Raw genomic sequence first — 19,377 nt, 5'->3', positions numbered from 1 at the left:
CTTGTGGCTTTATAGAAGTTTTAACTATGAAGGAAATATGACTTAAATGATAAGGACCAACACTCTTAGATGTGAAAATGGACCAAGATCATAGTCCGAAACATGACCTCTTCAGATACATCATTAAGAGATATGGAGTCTTTTAACATGGAATTTCACACTAAATTTTGAAAGCTAGAGTTGTTATTTTTCATGACTATGATCTTATTAAATTGCATTATTCAATTAAAAATAGTTTATCGAGTATTTACTATTAAATCAGAACTGTGATAAACCCAAAAGATATTAAGAGAAAAGATGACTGGGGCAAGTGTAATAAAATGATTATAAAACCATCAGAATTGGACTTTTAAAGCAACAAGGCATAATCATACATCATGGCTGCTTATATGAAAATAATATGTGAAACTCACATATTGGTATTGGCAGTTGATGTCAGCCATTCGCCGGCTAAACCAATGATATCCAATCCAGTGGAGAGCTGATTGAAAAATCGAGGATGACCTAGAGAGACAAGTAACAGGCAAGCATTAAGGCAAAACCAGATTTTTCAAGCTATCTTCAAAGTAAAAGACTGGCCACATTGATGGGGCCTCTATCCCAATGATCTGTCTCATAGGGCTGCCCACGAATATCAGAGAAGGAATGGTAGGTTGGCCCATCCTATTCCAAACTTAATGATGTCCCCCAGTCTTATATGTTTCTAAAGCATAAGGCTTTTTTTTTTTCCCAAAAATTCTTTTTTTTCTGAGGAAGAGTCACCCTGAGCTAATATCTATTGCCGATCTTCCTCTTTTTGCTGAAGAAGATTCGCCCTGTGCTAACATCTGTTGCCAATTTTCCTCTTTTTGTATGTGAGCCGCTGCGACAGCATGGCCACTGACAGATGACTGATGTAGGTCCACGCCTGGAACCGAACCCAGGCTGCCAAAGCAGAGCATGCCGAACTTAACCACTAGGCCACCAGGACTGGCCCCATAATGCTTTTACATTGAAAAAAGAAAATCCAATATCATGAAACTAATAATTTTTCCAGTATCTTATTTGTTGATTTCCAGAAGAACTCCTCTGCTGCATTTATTTTTTTAATTACAAATCAGGAGGCGGTGGTCCTGATTTTCCCCATAAATGTTTCAGCTTTTAATTTAACATCCCAAGGATTTAATCCGCAAAGCAAGGTTTACTGACAGATTACTGACAGAGGAGAGGCTGTGGGCCTCAGAGAGGGTTCGTGGCTCTGTGGACTACACCAAGCCTGGGGAAAGTGTCAGCTCTAATGCTGATGCTGAGGGCGTGCCATCACTCTCTGGGTCTCTGTGTCAGTCAAATATGATGTCAAGCATTGGTGGTGTTTTGCCCATATATAGTCAGGTGATTGTTAAACTAAATTTATTGCTGAGATGACCTGGCATCTCCTCTGTGAAACAGGGGCAGACACAGCCTCATTCACTAGTTGAGTTGTTGATAAAATAATTGTTATTACCATATAACTCTAAAGCCATTTGCAACACAAAGTGTGCTTTAACAGGCTTTGTTCTCAGCAAATTCAGGATTGTTGCCAAGTTTTGGCCAACTTGGCGTTCACAGGAAAACTCAACCCCACATCAGCAAGCTTGGCTCAGCTGTCATGGAGGCATCAATGCAATAGATTATCTAGGGTTGTGAGACACAGAACTGGTGTTAGAAAGATATGCTGACTGCTGTGTTTCCAGTGGAAATTGCTTTTGCCTCTGAAATAACTGTTAGAGAGCTAGTGTTTGAACGTTCCTGGTCTAAGCACCCTCTCTGAGAATGTCTCTTCTTCCCCAGATGTGAGGGGGACTCATTCAGGACATCCGGACTGTGACTTCCTAGATCAGAATAAAACAATCCTTGCATCTCAAGAGTCATCAAAAAATACTACTAATCTTCAGGAAAAAAATGAAAGAAGTATAAACAGTAAGCTTAGTGTATGCATGGGACCATATTCCAGAAATTTATGTAGACTACTCTAAATAGATTAAGTTAGCCCATTTTACTCTACTTTGCTCAGTGCCAATATAATCTATGAGATCTCCTGCAACATAACTGATTTTGTTGAAATCCATTAAAAAATATATGCAATACCCATTTGAAAACTTTTAACAACAAACATTACATTTTAAGACAGGACTGAATCATAAATAAATCTGATCACACCATTTGACAATGAATCAAAACTATGTAGCATAGCAGAGACAACAGATAGACAGACAGACTGACACAAATGCCCTCAAATAAAAGGGAAACAGTATCTCTTTGGCCATTAAAATATAAAGGACATGAGTTGTCCAAAACCTTACTTTTATCTTACGGCTACAGCCTTATGCCCTCCCCCCCAAATCTTATGCTGTGCCAGAATTTCTATCAAGTAACAAGACAACCTACTTTAAATTCAATTTCAACTCTCTATATGCAACGAAAATAACAGATGATAGAAGTGGTACTGAGCAGCACATGGCCTAAAGTCAGGCATGGGGAGACTGACACAGTTATTTTTCAAAGTAAAGTTTTTCAACAAATAAACTTCAAGGAAAAACAAGAGAGATGGAGGGGGAAATCTATTGATTAAGGGACATACCAAGCAATTGCAATGTGAAGGACTTATTTGGATTCTGACTTGAATTATAACAAAATAAAACAAAACATTTATGACATTCATGAGACCATTGGAAATTTGAACACTGACTGAATATCTGATACTAAAGAACTGTAAATTTTGGATTTTTTGGATGTAACAATGATATTGTGGTTATTTATATTTTAAAGAGTTCTTGAGGATAAAGAATATTTATAGATGAAATAATATGTGGGGGATTTGCTTCCATCTAATATAGAAGATGAAGAGGGTGGGGGTACAGGTGAAACAAAACTGGCAGGAGTCGATAACAGCTGAAGCTGGGTGTTGGGTATATAGGGTTCATTATACTATTCTACCTTTGTTTTAAGTTTAAAATTTTCCATTAAAAAAAGAAAAACCAAGAAAGTTGGCACATCTACTGTGGCTGAAGGCTGACTAGTATCTGTCTCAGTTCTTGGAGAATCTATACATACTGGTTCCTTTTTCAGAAGTCTTTTGTTAATTTGTAGATAAATTTCCAAATGCCATCATCATCCCTTCACAAGCTGTACCCAGATCAGTATGTTTTCACAATTAAAACTCAATTCATTATTTTGGCTGAGCATTAATATCCTTTTTCTAAAAACAATCTTCCACTGTGTGCAGCTACCTGCAAGGTTTACCCTATTGCTCTGGAGTCTACATCTAAATTACAGACCAGGAACCAGGAGCTGTGCCTTCACCTGGCAGCAACAGTACACTTTGCCAGGGTCCACACCCTGAGACGCAGCAGAAGGAAGATTATGAACTCCATAAATGCAAATATCTGCTCCCAGAAGCTGCTCTGAAGAACAAGGATGGATGGCTGCAGGCTATGTGTCTAAGTGGATTCATACACTGGACCAATAAGAGTCCATGCTTCTCTGATCATGTGATGCTTCAGTTGTAGGCAATATGAGTAACTATTATAACAAATCTATGTATTTTTCTAGGCTTAAATGATAAAAATATGTGGTCTCATTTCTCTGAGAAAGTGTGTGTAGAGTGACCTGACAAAATAAAAAACACTGGACCATAGCAAGTCAAGCTAAAACACACATGGAGAATTCTGACTCTTTTTTATCCAGCCAAATAACACTAATTGATCTCCATCAGGAATAGGTTAGCCGTCAGACCAAGATGTGATGTAACTAAATTGATGAGTGTGCTTTTCTCTAAAAATCAGTCTGCAATATAATTGTCTTGTCCGTTCTGCAGTTATTTAAGGAAGCTACACTTATTCCACTGGTGTTGGCAGACCTCAAAAGCTGTTTGGGATTCCTTATTTAAAAATGCCTCTTGGGCCACCCTCATTATTTCATTACAACACTTGTTTTTGATATCCAGTAGCCTTATTCAGCTCTATTACCACCAACCTCCCCAGACTTATCGTCAAATGACTAGGAAGAGTGAGAGCGATAATAAAGCAGAGGGAGAGAGAAAGAACAAGGGGCAACCAGTTGTGGTCTCAGGGGTTTCCCTGTAGTGGCAACTATGCCATGAAATGCCAATTACTGTAGATCTGTCTGCTCAAGAGCTCAAGAAAGCCAGGTTGCATGGGGGAAAACGAGTAGGGAGAAGAAACCACTGCTTCACTCCTAGGCTAGAAACAGCCAGCCATAGATCCAAAAAGTCCTAGACCTTGAGGCAACTGGAAAGTAACCACTTTGGTCAGGATTGCTGATTAGAGAGGGTTCCTGTAACATGAGTAGGAGGCAGGAGGGCATCCTCAAGGGCTCCCTTTTGGAGATGGGAGTTGGTGACTCAGGGTGTCTAAACTCCAGAGGTCGGAGTAGAATGTGAAGGACGTGTACTTGTGTAATTTTCAGTGTAGCCAATAGAAGGTGTCGAGGGTTGAACTGTGTCCCTCAAAAAGATATGTTCAAGTGTTAACCCCTGCTTCCTGTGAGTGACTATATTTGGAAATAGGGTCTATGCAGATGTAATCAAGTTAAGACAAGGCCATATCGGATTAGGATGGGCCCTAATCCAGACTGGTGTCTTTATAAGAAGAGAGGAACTTGGACACATACACAGGAAGAATGCCATGTGAAAGTGAAGGCAGAGATTGAGGGTTGCATCTAGCCAGGGAATGCCAAGCAATACCCTCGACCACCAAAAGTTGGAAGAGAGAATGATGGATCCTCTCCGAGAGTCTTTGGAGACAACATGGCCCTGAAGGCACCTTGATTTGGAACTTCCAGCTTCCAGAATTGTGAGAATAAATTTCTGTTGTTTCAACTCACCCAGTTTGTGGTAATTAGTTATGGCAGGCCCAGGAAACTAATACAGGAAGGGAGGGAAAGGGGCACAATTCTCTCCAGTTTCAGGGACAGGCAAGAGTAGGATTTATCAGAATGACATAGGCATGAAAATGGAAGCGAGAAAAGAAGTAGGGGATGGGTCGCTCTGCTCTTTAGGTTGTGAATAGCCTAAAACCAAGAATGAAAACTCTTTACACAAAACTTGAAATAGGACCATTTATCTATATCTTTTAAATCTGCTTTTACAACAATAAATGATGACGGGCTTTCGCCACGGTTGGAGTCTTCCACCAAATGTCGCTGCCCAAGGTCGCTCTATGGTCACTGAGCACTTTGCTGCCTTCCCTCACCAGGGTTTGTGTTTCTCCTTCCACATGAGTTTGATATCCTCCCAACTGGCAAGGGTGCGATGGAGGGCAAGGTTCCCACTCCACGTCCACCTGGCTCTCACCCTTACCTGTACGGACCCCGTACTTCAGGGTGTCTCTGCAGTCCACCAGGATCTGCTCCAAGGACTCGGGGTGGTCAGAGAGCTCCAAGTTGAAGCCCTCCATGCCTTCCAGCAGCTGGTGTGGGTGATGGAAGTCCAGCACCTTGGTGGAGCGATCGAATGTCTTGCGGACATAGTTGAGGAGTATGTCCACCACCTCCAGTAGGAACTGCACAGTTTGCTCCTCCCCGTTCTTAGCTGGAAGCAGATCTGAGGGGGGAAAGCCAATGAGTGGTTGTCACCTGACTCATGTCTGGATTTCTTCAGCCCAGAAATCCTTAATATCAGCCGTGATATCTTTACAGGCCTAATTTCATTCCAGGATATGTATCTGCATTGAGAATCTGATGTACGTTCTCCCCAGAAAAAGGCACATATGCCTTTACACAGAAGTTTTGCATATACTCTCTGGGGGTTCAAAGACTGTCTGATAGTTAGGTTGCTCATAAATGGAATGGTGTGCTTTGAGAAGCCATGAGCAGCCTGCAGCTGCAGGTGTCCTTTTGCAGGCTGGCTGGGCACCCATCAGTTATGCCGGATGGAGAGGATCTCTGCCTTGCTCCCCTGGTGCCAGGTGTGTCCCTGTACATCCAGTGCAGACACTAGGCTTTTGGTTTGGTGTTATTATGTACTTGATCTGTTGAGGGCAGAGAGCAAGGCCTCTGTGGGTAGAGGCTCAGGTCTCCCCTGAAGAAGGTGGCCCTCTGTACTGTCCTTAGACAGGAAACTAGAACTGGAACATGGGGCTCAGGAAGGTGGGAGAGGGAATTCCCACCTCTCTCTTGACCTCACCCTTTTGGGCCTGGACTTTGGGATGCCTGGAGGTGACACTGGGTTACTGCCTCTGCTAGGCAGAGTCAGGCTGGGGGGTTAGCCAGGGAGGAAAGCTGTAGGGGGCCGCAACTGAGGTTGTCAGCCACAACTCAAGAGTAGATTGGCTGAACGTGATATTCTGTGTCTATTCCCTGGATGATCTCTGAGGTTTAGTGAAGTCTTGTTGACTGTTCTGGTCTGGCCTCTATGGCCTGTGGGGAGTGAATGGAAGGGGTTGGTGGTGGCTTTGCCTTGGAGCTGCTCGGGAGAGACTGGGAAAGCACCTCATGAGACCAGAGCTATGGGGGCAGCAGTAATTAATGAAAGATCTCCAAAAGGAAAGTGAGTTTCAGGACAGCACTTGGTCATAGGCCCAGCCACACAGCTTCCCAGAGAGTGATTTTGTTGTTGTTATTGTTGTCAACCTTGGAGGATAAATGCTACTAAAGAAATCACTGGATTTTCATACACGTGAGATTCCTTTGGAATCTGAGACTCTGTGAACCCATATTTGGCCCTGCAAGTGTCTTTAGAGTTGACTGTTTAACTGCCCTCATCTGGTTTCCAAAATGATGGAGACCTGAGCGGTAGGGAAGGAGGGATTCAAATGTTAGAAAAGCAGTTTCAAGACGGTTCAGAGAGAGTAATGACATTTTTTGGTAAAAGAAGTAAAATTTCAGGAAAAAGTCAAGCGACTCAAGGAACCTACTGGATAGCAGTAGGGCTGGGGGGGGGGGTGAGGTGGGGGCGGTGAGGTGGGGGGGGTGAGGTGGGAGGGTTTACCTCGAGCAAACAGGTTGGAGAAGTCGGTCTCCGTACGCCGGAAGCGGCCATCTCTGTCACTGTTTTCACAAGAAAGCAGGTTCTTGGAGGACTGCCTCTCCTTGAAGGCGCTCACAAGCCGGCTCTTCTCTTCCAGGCTGTTGGTCCTTTGCAAGAAGCCTGTAGCACAAGAAGCTGGGTCAGAGGGAGTGCACTGAACTCCCAGCCTCAGAGGGTCAGCTGGGCCAGGTCGACTCTTCAAGCAGGGGTCTCCATTTTCCTGAGAAGAAGCTGAGTGTCTGTGTTTTATATATAAGGGCTCTGGCACTGCTCACCTTTAGGCGAGGAGGGGGCAGTGCCAAGTGTCATCAGTGGCACAGACTCAGTCAGGCAAGAGAAAAACAGTGAGCAAAGCCCATTCTCCTCTCTGAACGTGACAGTGAACTCAGAATTAAGTCAATTGGACAGCTTCCACTCCAGTAACCAGCCCCAGGATGGAGTTTTGAGGGAAGAGACACTATTGAAGAGGATGCTGCCAGAACTGGGTTTATGGGCTGTGCAACCAGAGCGAGGAGGGGGTGAGGGCCAGAGGGGGGAGGGAGAGAGGACCAGAGGGAGGAGGGAGTGAGGACCAGCAGAAGGAAGAGGGAGTGAAGACCAGTCCTGGGCATTAGGGAAGATGCTTTCCTTGGGTACCCGGTAATGCTTACAGGGTTGAATGCAAGTGTAATTCTTCTGACCGGAACCTGAAGTGCAGTTTTCCCTGTACCACTCGCTCTCCTTGAATAAAGGTATTGGGTAAAGAGAGAAGAAAGCTTAAAATCTTATGTGTGTGACATTCAGTTCTATAAATACTTATTGAGCACCTATTATGGAAAAGCACTTTGCTATGCATTTAGGACGGGGGACAGATAGAGATAAATGAGACAGTGAGACAGATCCCCAACCCTCCAGGAGGTTACAGTTTGGCAGGTGGTGACCAGTGCTGTAACAAAGCTGGAAAGTCACCCAAGAACTCCACAGAGATGACCTCCGAGCCCAAGGTGGGATTCAAAGTGTCTCACCTCAGCCCCTCAGAAGGAGTGGAAATCTCTCCCGCCTGAGGTGAGCAGTGCAAACACCACCAGCAGCAAACAGAAGCAGGCTGAGCCAAAAGGGCTGGAGACACTGCCACCTTGGAGCAGGCTCCCTCCCTCAGTACCTCCACTCATCCCCTCAGGGCTCTGGAGCCTGCAGACCTGCTCCTTCCCCCAGCATCTCCTCTAATTCAGCCTCAATTTTAGCCTGAAATGCAACATACTGAAAAGAGGAAGAAAGTTCTAAGCTTCTTGGTGCCCCAAAAGCTGGCTTTGAAGATACCAAGATCCTTGGAGGCTCATGCCTGTCACAGACAGGCTTGGAGGAAAGTCACAGGAGGTTCAAGGAGAGGCAGTTAATCTGGGGAATTCAGCTTTACTTCCCTAGGACTGCGATGCAGTGGTGAGAGGTGGAGGAAGCAGGGATGCAGGGGGAAGGCTGCGTGATTAGAATCCTCCCACACGCGGGAGCAGGGTCTATTTTGGGAGGGGAGAATAGGAAGGCAGAGACACCAGGCCTTATCTTTCCTGGCACCTTGTAAACATCCCTAAAGCCCTACAGGACATCAGAAGAGGGGAGTACACTATAAGAGAGCTCCGTGCTTGGGTACAAAGACTGGGGTGCAGGGGGATGTCCTTTCCTCACCTCTTCTCCTCACCTCTGAATTCCTCCTCCAAATCCTCAAAGTCCAAACCAGGAGGCAGCACTCATTTGCCAGAGGAATGCAGGATCACCTGGCTCCTGAATTCTAAGACTGCCCCCACCCCCACCCCACACCCCATTTCTGGAACAGCGAGCTGTGGAATTTGCCAGACTGAAAAAAACAAATCCACGTGGCCTAACGGAGGTGAGGTCCTGCCTAGTGACCTCCTCTTTAGGCCTCTGGGCTCTGTTGGCTCTGACTCACTCCCTGCAAAAGCCTTAAGTCTCTCAACCTTGAATCCCCTTAGCAACTACTGCAGGACGGGGCCTCCATTTAGGCTTTGGAGATGATCTCCAAAGAAGGGCCTGACACAGGCGGTCCAGAGATGTCCTGACAGGGCTGAGAGATGACGATTATGACACAAGTTTAAATCTACATCCCATTCCTGGACCACCCTTCCTGGAGCGCCCCAGGACTCTGTGTTTTCTATAAATCCTGTAAATTATCTTATGAATAGCACACTTACATTGCATTATAATTTGTGTTGAAAACCATTAAATTGCTAATATAAATGTTTAGTGTATATTGTTATTGGAATAACAATTCTTTACAAAGTATTTGTTTTCTAAAATACTGGGAGCTTCAAAAAGGGAAATGACCCAGGCCTCCCTGGGCTCTGAGAGGTTCTGGAAAGAACCATATCCTTCTCTCAGGAGAGGAGGTGTGGATGACATTGAGGTGAGTGCTTTGACAACTTCCCTGGTTAGCAAGGGGTCCTGGAGCAGGGGTCCCTGAGACTGGAGCAGACTGTACTCCCTCTTGCTCTACACACCAGCTGTGAGGACCCAGTTTAAGCCTGTGAGTAACTGGTAACCAAGCTCAAAATTAAGAGGTAAAGAGGCAAGAGGAGAGTCAAAGGGGCTGCCGCTGGCTTTGGTCAGGTTGTGGCACTCTGGCCAGCTTCAAGGTGAGAACAGGAAGTGAGCCCTGTCACGGCTCCACCTCGGGGCAGAGGGGAGATCCTGGTGCTGGTTCCCTACCCCTACCCCTAAACTCAAAGGCCTAGGGGGCCCAGTGAGTGAGGGGAGGTGTGAGGAACTAGAGAGCACCTGGCTAGAGCTAGTTTCCAAGTTGTTTCCAAGTGGGGCTGCGAGCTATGCATAGCATAAGGGCGCATGGCCAAGGGGTTAAGTGGGGCCTGAAGCCCAATGCCCCTGCTCTCACTCGCCAAGCTCTAGCACAGAACTGCATCTACCTAGAGAAAGAGGCTCTTTTTCTGATTTTTACAGGCTAACGGTACCTGCCAGATTCCTACCCCCACCCTGCTTTTTACTTCAAGAGAGGCCAGAAATATAGAATATTTGAAGTCTATGTTTAAAAGTTGGCAACTGATGCAAAATTAAATGCACACAAACAAAAACGTACACACACACTGCATGGGTTAAATGAGATCAGAAGCTGTAACTGGCAGCCAGTTTGGGACTTTCTGCATAGACAAGTGATGGAGAACCAAGGATCCACTAAGAAGTCAGCAGAGGTGAGCCAGAACTTAGGGCTTCCTGCGTTTCCTTCTATTTAGGTCATGCCACCGTGCCTGTATCCACCCCACTCTTGGCAAGACCCTGAGTTTCTTCTAGCTGATTACTCTCCCAGGGGATTCTGCCTCCAGAGCTAAGGGTACCACTCTTGAGACCCTGGGCCTTCCTTGCAGCTTCATTCTCTGGCTTCCAGGGAAGAGTGGTAAGGGGGGGGGGGGAGCAGAGGGGGTGGGGGTTGAATCTTGGCAAGGCACTGAAGAGCTTATGAACGGAAATGGGAAGAGGACCATTTGTTCCTCTGTCTTAAGGGGAAAAGTCAAACCAACCTGATGTTATCAGGTCAAGAGGGCTCTGTCCAGGCCCATGAAGGTCTGGGATGAAGGTAGTCAGGGTGTCTGTGTGAGGAGGAGGAGAGGGGGCATGGATCCCGGTCAAAACCAGACTGCAACCCGCGTCCAGTAGATGAAAATGGAAAGCCAGAGTTGTCCCAAAGTATGGAAAATAAATCCTCCTGATGTTTTGTTTCCCTTCAGAATTAAATCTAACGTGAAGCCTCTTACCCTGTGGCCTCCAAAGCATGTATTTTAGGAGAAAGCAATTTCCCCTCAACAGACTACTAGCCCTCTACTCCTGTCACACCAGTTGCAACTTCCCTGAAATTAGTGTTCTAAAGGGAGGAGAGGGGTAGAAACAGAGAAGAAAGTGTTCGAGTGCCCCAGAGCTCTCCCTCAGGGGAAGGTGACGCAAACCCTATTCCTGGACCCACAGAAGTTCAACTCTTTCTGCCCCTTTACCCTTTCGGGACACTTCGGGTGTGTCCCCCGAAGAAAAGTTTAAGTTTAGACCTTTTCTTTCCCCGGACTCCGAAGGCCTGCAGTCGGCCCAGCAGAAGGCACCACCTGGGGCCGGGGCAAGGAGGCCGGGATGGGGGTGGCTGAAGGCTGCCCCCCAGGCAGGCCCAGGACCGCAGAGAAGGCAGCCTACACCCCAAGCCTCCCTCCACCCGGTCCTGGACCGCGGCGGGCGCCCAGGGCTCACTCAGTTCTGCTTGCCCAGCTGCAAGACAATGACAGCTGCAGAAGCTGAGCGCCGGCCGCCGGCCGCCGGCCGCCGAAAGGACCTGGCGAGAAACGGGCCATTAAGCCGGGAATGGCGGCGAGGGGAGACGGCTATTTATAGAACAAAGCTCGGCTGCAGGCAGCTGCCCCGCGCAGGGACGCGGCCCCGACCTCGCCCTGCTGGGCCTCGCATGCTGGGGAGAGGGCCAAACCCCGGGGCGCCCGCGGCCGGGCCGGGCTTGCCCTGGGAACCGGCTAGCTCTAGGAGTTGAGCAGCCCTTCCTCACCGTCCTCGCCGCTTCCGGGATCGAGCGGACGGAAGCACAGAAGCGCAGGCAGGGCGCCGCGCGGCAAAGCAGGGACGGGAAGGTGATTCCCAGAAGCTGCTAAATAACCCCTCTCCGCTCTGGCCCCGAACGGCCGCCGCCCTCGGGGCCCCGGGACGCAGCAGGCCGGGAGAGCAGCCTCTCGCCGACCCGCTGTCGGGCGCTCCCGGGGAGACGGCGGGCGGGAGGGCTCCGCGCGCGATCCACCGCTATCTCCCGCGCGCAGCAGCTGACGGATGGCTCTTTAATAAGCCCCTCGTTAATCTTCCCCCGCCTCTCCACCTCCTGCCCGGGCACGTCCGTATTTTCTGGCCCGATAAGGCTGGAGATTTTAGACGGTGAAATGTAGCAGGGAAAGCAAGTCCTCATTGTTCAGCCGGAGCCACTCAGCTGTGTCCCTTCGAACAAATCTCCTTTTTTCCGTAAAAAAAAAAAAATTACATCCCCTGGGCGTTTTCATTTCAGACCGTCACCGGAAAGCAGTTCTCTCCAGCTCCCAGGTCTATTTACCTTCCTCTCTGGCAAATCGTGCCGGACACCCCCTTTTCTCCTCTTGCAGCCCCACGACTCCGCTGCCCCCTTTCCCTTCCCTCCTCTCCTTCGCCGGCAAGCTCGGCCAACCCTCAGAGCTGTGTCGCCCGCACCTCCCCCTGGCAGGCCACTAAGGGCTGCAGGCAATGCCTTGTCTTGGCTTCCGAGGCACCTCCAAATGAAATCTGAATGCGTTATGACATCTCGGGCAAAATCTCAAGCCAGGAGGCAACTTGCAACGCGCGATGGTGGAGAAGGAAGGGGGACGACGTGTCAACCACCGCCTTAGGCAGATACCGCGCCTTAGGCCTGCTCTCCAGGAAAGCCAGACCAGTTCACCTTTTCTACTCGATCTTCGGGCAGCGCGGGCAGAGCCCACCGGTCCAGGAGGCCCTGGCGCCAAGAGCGGGGCTGCCGCGCGGGGGCGCAGTGGTCGTGCTCTCGCGCCCAGACAGAGGGAGCCCTGCGGTCTCAGGTAGTCTGGGACTCAAGAGGAAAAGGTCCCTCCGGGCGAAGTCAGGGGAGAGCAGGGGAGGGTCAAGGCCTATAGAGGAGCGTCTCTGCCGGGCGGGAGTGCTGTAGGCACATTAGAAAACCAGACTCAAGAGCCAAGATTCCCTTTCGCGTGCGTCCCACTCTCCCAAATCCGCAAAGCCCGCGCGCCGCGAAGCCCTAATGAACCCCAGCGGGCCATTTCACTTACCGCAGATCTTGAGCCCCAGTTTTCTGGTGCATCCATGGGCCACGCCGCACCAGGTGTCATACGCTAGAAAACAAGAGAGACGCGATCAGCGAGGCTTGGACCGCGAGACCTGGTCGAGGGCAAAGGTTTTCTGGGGAGGTTGGGGGGGGGGGGGGTGCACAGGTCTTCGCCACTGCTCCTCATTAAAAGCTTTCCTAAAAAGAGCGAGGAGCCACATCTGTGGGCCAGTGGGCACACTCATGCCCTCCGAGGCCCCATCACACTCCCTTCCTGCTCCCACCTTCAGGTGGAGAATAGTGTCTCCGAGAGGCCAGTACCCAGCGCCCAGCCCGGCCTCCAACGAACACCCGCGAAAAAGCCGAGGAGGCGGGGTGGGATTCAGGCAGGGCTGACCCAACGCGCAGAGGGCCAGGCCCCGCCGCACGAGTTGCCCAGCACCCACCCTCCAGGCCCTGTCCTTTGGTCTACGCCCCGCAGACTCGAAGGGCGACCACAGTAGCCCGGAAAGGGAACACAAAGGCATCTGGGACCCAAACGTCTCATAATTTCTTGGCGGGTCTCCAGCCGAGTGGCAGCTTAAAATAAACTGGCATGAAATGGGGTCGCGGAAGAGTTCAGGAATTAATTGGGTGAAAAATAGTATTTGACTAGATGATGGGGCTCGCATGGCTGCTCTCCAGTCGGACAGGGGCGGGGGTGTCGCGGGGGAGTCGGGAAGACAATGGTGCGCCTCCGGTTCTCATTCCCGGACCCTTCTTCCCAACCTGCCCCTTGTTAACCCTTCCCTGGGACCTCTCGGGTCTGGAGCAGGCGAAGGCGAAGAGAATCAGGCACCTTTCTTCTGGGTCCAAACCGCGGGCCCAGGTGCTGCCGTACTTTCCTTCTGGGTCCATCCCGCCCTTGGGGTTGAACTTCCAGCAAGGTACACAAGCGTGCCTGCGGAGCCCGTGCGCGAGCCCGCACTCGGTGTGGTGAGCCCAGTGTGACATTTCCTTCGGATCCCTCAAAGCAAAGCGCCTCCAATCACTCCCATCCCCCACCCGACCCTGGCCGGTGCCTCCCAGCCCGGCGCGAGTGTTGGCTGCGATAAGGAGAGTGACATCCATTAAACCCGAGGCACCGCAGATCCCCAGCGGGTAGAAGAAATAGCCCCACGTCAGTGACACAGTATGTCACAGATGGAGTTCCTGTGACAGACAGGAAATCGGTGCGAAAGCAAAACCCTAATAATAATACCTGGCGGGTAAAGAGCTATTTCCACCCCATAAAGTGCTTTCCTTTTAAACACCATCTCAGCTAATCCTCATAACAGCTCCATGAAACAAGAGGAGTGTTAATCTAAGACTCACTTTACAAATAAAAACATTGGGGGCTCAGAGAGGTTAAGCGAGTTTTCCAAGGTCACTCAGCTGGGGCGTTGGGAGTTCAGACCCATTGCACTGTCTTTCAGAGTTGGGGATTACACTGAAAGAAAGGGAAAGAGAGACGGAGAGAAGTGAGAGAGCTCTAATGTACTGAGGGTCGGGAAGACAAGTGGTGGAGGGCAAGGAGGAGGGGATCGCTGGAGAAAGAGGCCGAGTAAGGCTGTGCGCATTGAGCAAGGCCACTTCCCGGGTGACCACGGAGGGGCAGAGAAGCGGAGCCAGCTGGGCGGGCGAGGGTGTGTCTGCAAGGGAGAGCGAGAGCGGGGAGAGAGCCCGGCGTGCGCGGGCAGCCTGGGATGCTCATGCCACAGCTGAGTTGTTGGGGGCCAGCAGCAGCGTTCTCGGAGCAGGTGCCGCATGCTCTTCCCGCGCCGGCTCCTTGTCTACCTTCCCTCCGCCTCGGCGGCCCCCGGGCGCGCCAGGCCATGTGCGAACTCTGGCCAGCGCCTCTAAGGGGTCTCGGACCCGGGGTCGGCAGTTAGCGCCCCATCGCCGGCTGCGGCCGGGAAGTAAGAGCCGGAGTCGGCGGTGGGGGTGCAGGAGTCAAGGGTGAGTGAACCCAGCCGCCGCCCAGCCCCGCCAGGCAGCAGAAAAGGGGCGGGAAATGTGGAGACGACTGGGAAAGAAATCCGCCAAGGCCGGAGCAAGAGACAAAGGCGCGCAGGCCTCGCGTTCCTCCCGGCCTGTTCCAGCCAGCTCGGCCGCCCGTACCGGCTCACGTGCCACCAGGGCTGGCGGCTCTCCCGAAGCCCTCTTTGTTGTGTGGGTAATTGTAGCTCGCCTGCGGGGTGGGGAGAGGGAGCTGTAAAGGGAAGTGGAACGAAGCCTAGGGACTTAAGACAAGACCTCCGGCCTGGGAGCCAGTGACAGCACCTATGGGTTGGAGAAGGGGCTTACCCATAACATCCCTCATCTTCCTTGATGGGAACAATTGACGTTTTCTCAAGCTTACAGAAAGTGCCATAAAACCGCAACAGTAAGCGCCCTCCTTCTGCCATCCTTAAGCCCCTCTTATATAGAAATTCTGGGGCCGTTACTATCTGGAGCTGATGGTTTGGGGGGGGGGGCATTTCAATCCAAATTGGACAAAGAAAAACCAAACAACTCTCTCATCCCTACGCCTCTACACATAGGTGGGAAGTCAATCTGAATTAAAGACAGATTCTGGAAATGAGTTATAGAGCACACTGAGCTAGGGGTGGGGAAGCATAAATCCCTTCCACCCCTTTTATCTGGTTCCCCTTTTCTTCCTCTCTCTCCAGGATGTGTCAATTGCTGACGGGTCTCCTACCCGGGAGAGAGAAGAGAGGTGCTCTCTCCTCCCGCCCTGGCAAACCTTCTTGCCGTCTCCTGGTTCCCCACCTCTCCCTGCTCAGGATACTGCCCGCTCCTTTATTTTCTTTCTTCCTTTCTTTCTTTTTTCTTGCCTCTGAAATTTAATGAATTGTCTGAAATGTCGAGGCTCAGTCTCAAACGGTTTAATGCACCTTTCTCGCCCCTGGCTTCTGCCTCACTCGTCAATAGCTCGACGCAAATTTGGAGCAATTAGGGACCCCGAGTTTTCTAAAAGCTGCAATTAACGTCGAAATTTCCGCTGATTATAGACTTCTAGTACAGCGCAGGGGGAAAGGAGGAGGGGGTCAGATCTCGGCTCAACGAAAGCCAGAGACAGAACTCTCCATTCCCGCTGGGACTCCTGGCTCCTTACACCGCCCCTGCCCTGACTCCCGTCGTCCCACCAAGCAAAGAAACCACGCACAACACGACAAAAACAACACTCTCGCCGCCCGTCCATCCCCCTCAGCTAAGCCCCTAAAGATCGCCGCTTCTCCGACTGTGCATGGTTTCCGTTCTCCAGCGCCTCGGAATAGCCTAGCGTCCCTGGCAGTCGAACGACCTCTGGCCAGTACCCGGGTCAGGGCCTCATTTCTTTCCAGCCTTCATCATCTCCGCGCTCCCCCTTCCCTTTCTGTCAGCGCAGCCTCCCCACGTCCCAGCGCCCCCATCTTATCCGCAGTTCATTTGATAGGAAACTGGGGCAGGACCTACTTGTGGGGCGTAGGTTAGTAGTATTAGGGTCTGCTCCCGCGTTCGAGGCGGTTGCGGACGAAGAAGGGGTCGAAGACGCCATCAGCTCGTCGTCCCGGGGACTCTGCTGTCCGGGGTCCTCGTCTGGTCGGGCGCAGGAACCGGCTGCAAAGAGACGCGACAGCTGTGCGAGGAGGACTTCCGGGGTCTTGCGCGCAGGAGGTGACTGAGAGGCAGGGAGCGCGGACGCTCCCCCTGAAGTCCGGACTCGGGAGAGAGAGGCCGGTGGAAGGGCAGCTAGCAGGCTGGGTCCGGGTGCGCCTGGGGGAGGGGGAGACGTGCGCGCGAGCTCGGGGACTCCGGCGCTGGCAACGTAGCCCCGGGCGGCTCTCCAGTCTGGCGGCACAGCGGGGTGACCCGGAGTAGGGGGGCCCAAGGCCAGTGCAGGACGCGAGGGCGCGGGGGATTCGGCTAGGAGGGCAACGGAGGCTGAGCGTGCGATTTTCCAGCGGAGCCGCGACAAGCCCCATTGGGCTCTCAGCAGCCGGCGGGCGGGCAGGCGGGGGGAGGGCGCACGGGGCGGGCACGTCTGGTTGGGTGTCTGGTTCCCGTTGTTGTGTCTGGCTAATTCCCTGGAAAGAAGGAGGCTAACTGCTCCGAGGCCCGGGGACTTAGATGAGACAAGGTGAGAGGAAACAAGGGTCTATATCTTTACGTTCTCTCTCAGACTTGGCCGGGGAAGAACTATAGGCACCTTGCACTACCGGACAGCTAGGAAGCAGCGGGCTGGAACCCCGCTCGTCTCCCTCTTGTCCCACCCCGCTTGGAGCCATCTCGAAGCCCAGGACGAGGCTCGGTCCGGGTTTCTGTATTTCCCTTCGACCCAACTCTCCGAGGACCCCAGATTTCTCGCCGTACAGACCCGGAGAACGTGAAGGAGGCAAGAAAGGGGAACGTCACCGGTGAAACGAACTTGCGCTCAGTGCGCCAGAGTCGGTGGACAAGGATCCGTGCGCGGCGCCTCTGCTCGGCGCTGGCGCGGTGGCATCCAAAGGCCCCGGGACAGAGAGCGCGCGGGCGAATCTGGGTAGATCTAACACCCAGCAGAGCAGCGCCCGCCGGCCACCGCCTCCACACCTTCCATAGGACCCCGCACCTCGCCCCGCGCGCCCACTCGCACAGCAACGCAGGCAGCAGGTAGAGCGCGGCTTCTGGGGAAGTAACAGGTTACCGCTCCGAGTCGCACCTTCGGCTGCTGCTGCCTAAGGACCCTTCGGTGAGATGGGCGCTCGCAGCAGGGAAGCTCAGGGGAAAATCGCTCTCCTTCCACTTCAGGGCGAGCTTCAGCCTGTGTGCATCCCCGGGGCGTGAACCCCGTTGGTGCGGACAGGGAGGGAGAGTGCGAGGGCAGGGGTCCCTGCGCCGCGCACCAAGAGAGAGCCAGGACTGGGGCGGGAGGGATGCGCTCTGCTCAGGAAGGTAGATGGCGGTGGCTGGAGGTAGGGGTTGGCCGAGAAACCGCGGGTGAAGAGGACCCAGCTGAACCGCCGAGGCTGGGCACTGGGAAGTCCCGGCGGCCGCGCGCTTACCCACCTCGGCTTGGTGGCAGCAAGCCTGGCGCTCCCGACGCTCCTCTGCGCAGCGCCCAGCGGTGTACTCGGCTCGTCCCGGCCCTGCCACAGGCGTGATCTGTCCGGCGTCACCTCCAGCTGCTGCCTCGCTCCCACTAGCACCGTCCCGCACGCGAGCGCCGGGAGGAGAAGACAGAGATCCGGAGAGGTGGCAGCTCGGCTTCGGGGGAGGCGGGGGCGGAGTGGGGAGGCGGGGACCGGCTCGGCGGGGGAATCACGAGGCCGCTGCTCGCGGGGGCAGCTCGTCGGTAGAGCGGCGGGGCTCCTTTGCAGGTGCCTGACCGCCTCTGGAGCTTTATAGGGCGGTTATAAATCCAGATCACGGTTTTGCGCCCGGAAAAACAAAAAAGGCCCTATGAGTAATCCAGAACGTACTCAGCACACTCTATTTTTTGAAATAGGCACAGTGTCGGGTAAGACGAGGGAAAAGATAATTCCTATGAAGGCTTATGCCTCGCTGAGCGCTTCTTCCTCCTTCCCCTCCCCCTCCTATGTCTTCGAAAAGACAAGAGCAGTGGCTTTGCCTTTCTTTCTTTCCCCGCGACTCCCCAAGAACTGCGACCCCGCGACGCTTCCTTGAGCGAATGCTCGCTCTGGATCCTGTCCTCTCTGGCTCTCTGCTGAGCCAGGATTGTTGCAAAAGCAGAGGCACAAAGGGGAGGGGGCGGCACTCAGACCCTGGAGGAATCTCCATCTGCTTTTCACTATGGTTTCCTCATCCACCTGGGGAGGTGGGGTCAAATTACCTCACCTGAGCGCAGCTACCCAGTGCCACCGGCAGGGAAAAGGGTCCCGTTTCCCACGCACTATGCTCTCCCTGCTACCTTTGGTCCCCTTGATGGTGGGGAAAGAAGTCCTCCTGATTGATCACATCTGAAGGTTAATAACACGCACGAGCGCCTCTCCACACACACAGGGAACTCGAGCACAGAGGTGGCCCCGGGCAGGGGCTCGGGGCGGGGCGGGGGTAGGGACGGATAGGCCTTCCCTGCCCAGACCCCCTCCCCTCACTCCCCCTTCAATTTCATGCTTTAAGGATTCTCCTTTCTCAGTATTTAAGCATATTTAATGAATTGCCGCGCTCGGAAAAGCCCCTCACGATAAACAGGCGTTCCCGAAAAATTTTCCAGCAGAGGGCGCCAGGCGCCCAGAGACCGAGAGGCCCGCTCCTAGCTGGGTCTTTCCTCCCGCGCCCGAGCCCACACCTGGAAGGGCCGGCCAGGCTCTGTCACTCTCCTGCCTCTACAAGACATCCCCCCAGCCAGCCACTCTCGTCGCCCATTTATGTTCTCCTCTTTCCTCTACCTCAGTTTCTTTTTCTTTAGAGCAAAACAAAGGTGATCTTTGTGTGTGTCTGGGTGACACCATGTAACCAGTGATTCCTTTACTCATTTTCACAGTGATTTTTTTCCTCTTGTGGTGCTGCAGGCGTGGGTTATTGATGGACACGTCTGCGGCCTTGCTGGTCCACC

The 19,377-nt window shown here is 52.1% G+C and overlaps 1 protein-coding gene across 1 annotated transcript in view; it reads right to left on the bottom strand.

The window, feature by feature from the left end:
* Window positions 1-18,808, bottom strand: part of GAD1 (glutamate decarboxylase 1) — a 40,521-nt gene extending 21,713 nt beyond the window's left edge. The window contains exons 1-6 of the mRNA XM_044768729.2: window positions 17,868-18,808; window positions 16,296-16,439; window positions 12,823-12,885; window positions 6,968-7,126; window positions 5,339-5,581; window positions 414-504 (exon numbers count right to left, since the gene is read on the bottom strand). Coding sequence (XP_044624664.1) covers window positions 414-504; window positions 5,339-5,581; window positions 6,968-7,126; window positions 12,823-12,885; window positions 16,296-16,377 — 638 coding nt within the window. The 5' untranslated portion in view covers window positions 16,378-16,439; window positions 17,868-18,808. The remainder of the gene's footprint in view (window positions 1-413; window positions 505-5,338; window positions 5,582-6,967; window positions 7,127-12,822; window positions 12,886-16,295; window positions 16,440-17,867) is intronic.
* Window positions 18,809-19,377: the final 569 nt, after the last annotated feature.

Source organism: Equus asinus, chromosome 4 (assembly GCF_041296235.1).
Source record: "Equus asinus isolate D_3611 breed Donkey chromosome 4, EquAss-T2T_v2, whole genome shotgun sequence".
Classification (NCBI taxonomy): domain Eukaryota; kingdom Metazoa; phylum Chordata; class Mammalia; order Perissodactyla; family Equidae; genus Equus; species Equus asinus.
Note: the sequence above shows the minus strand (reverse complement) of the source record. Positions and strands in the feature narration are given on the sequence as shown.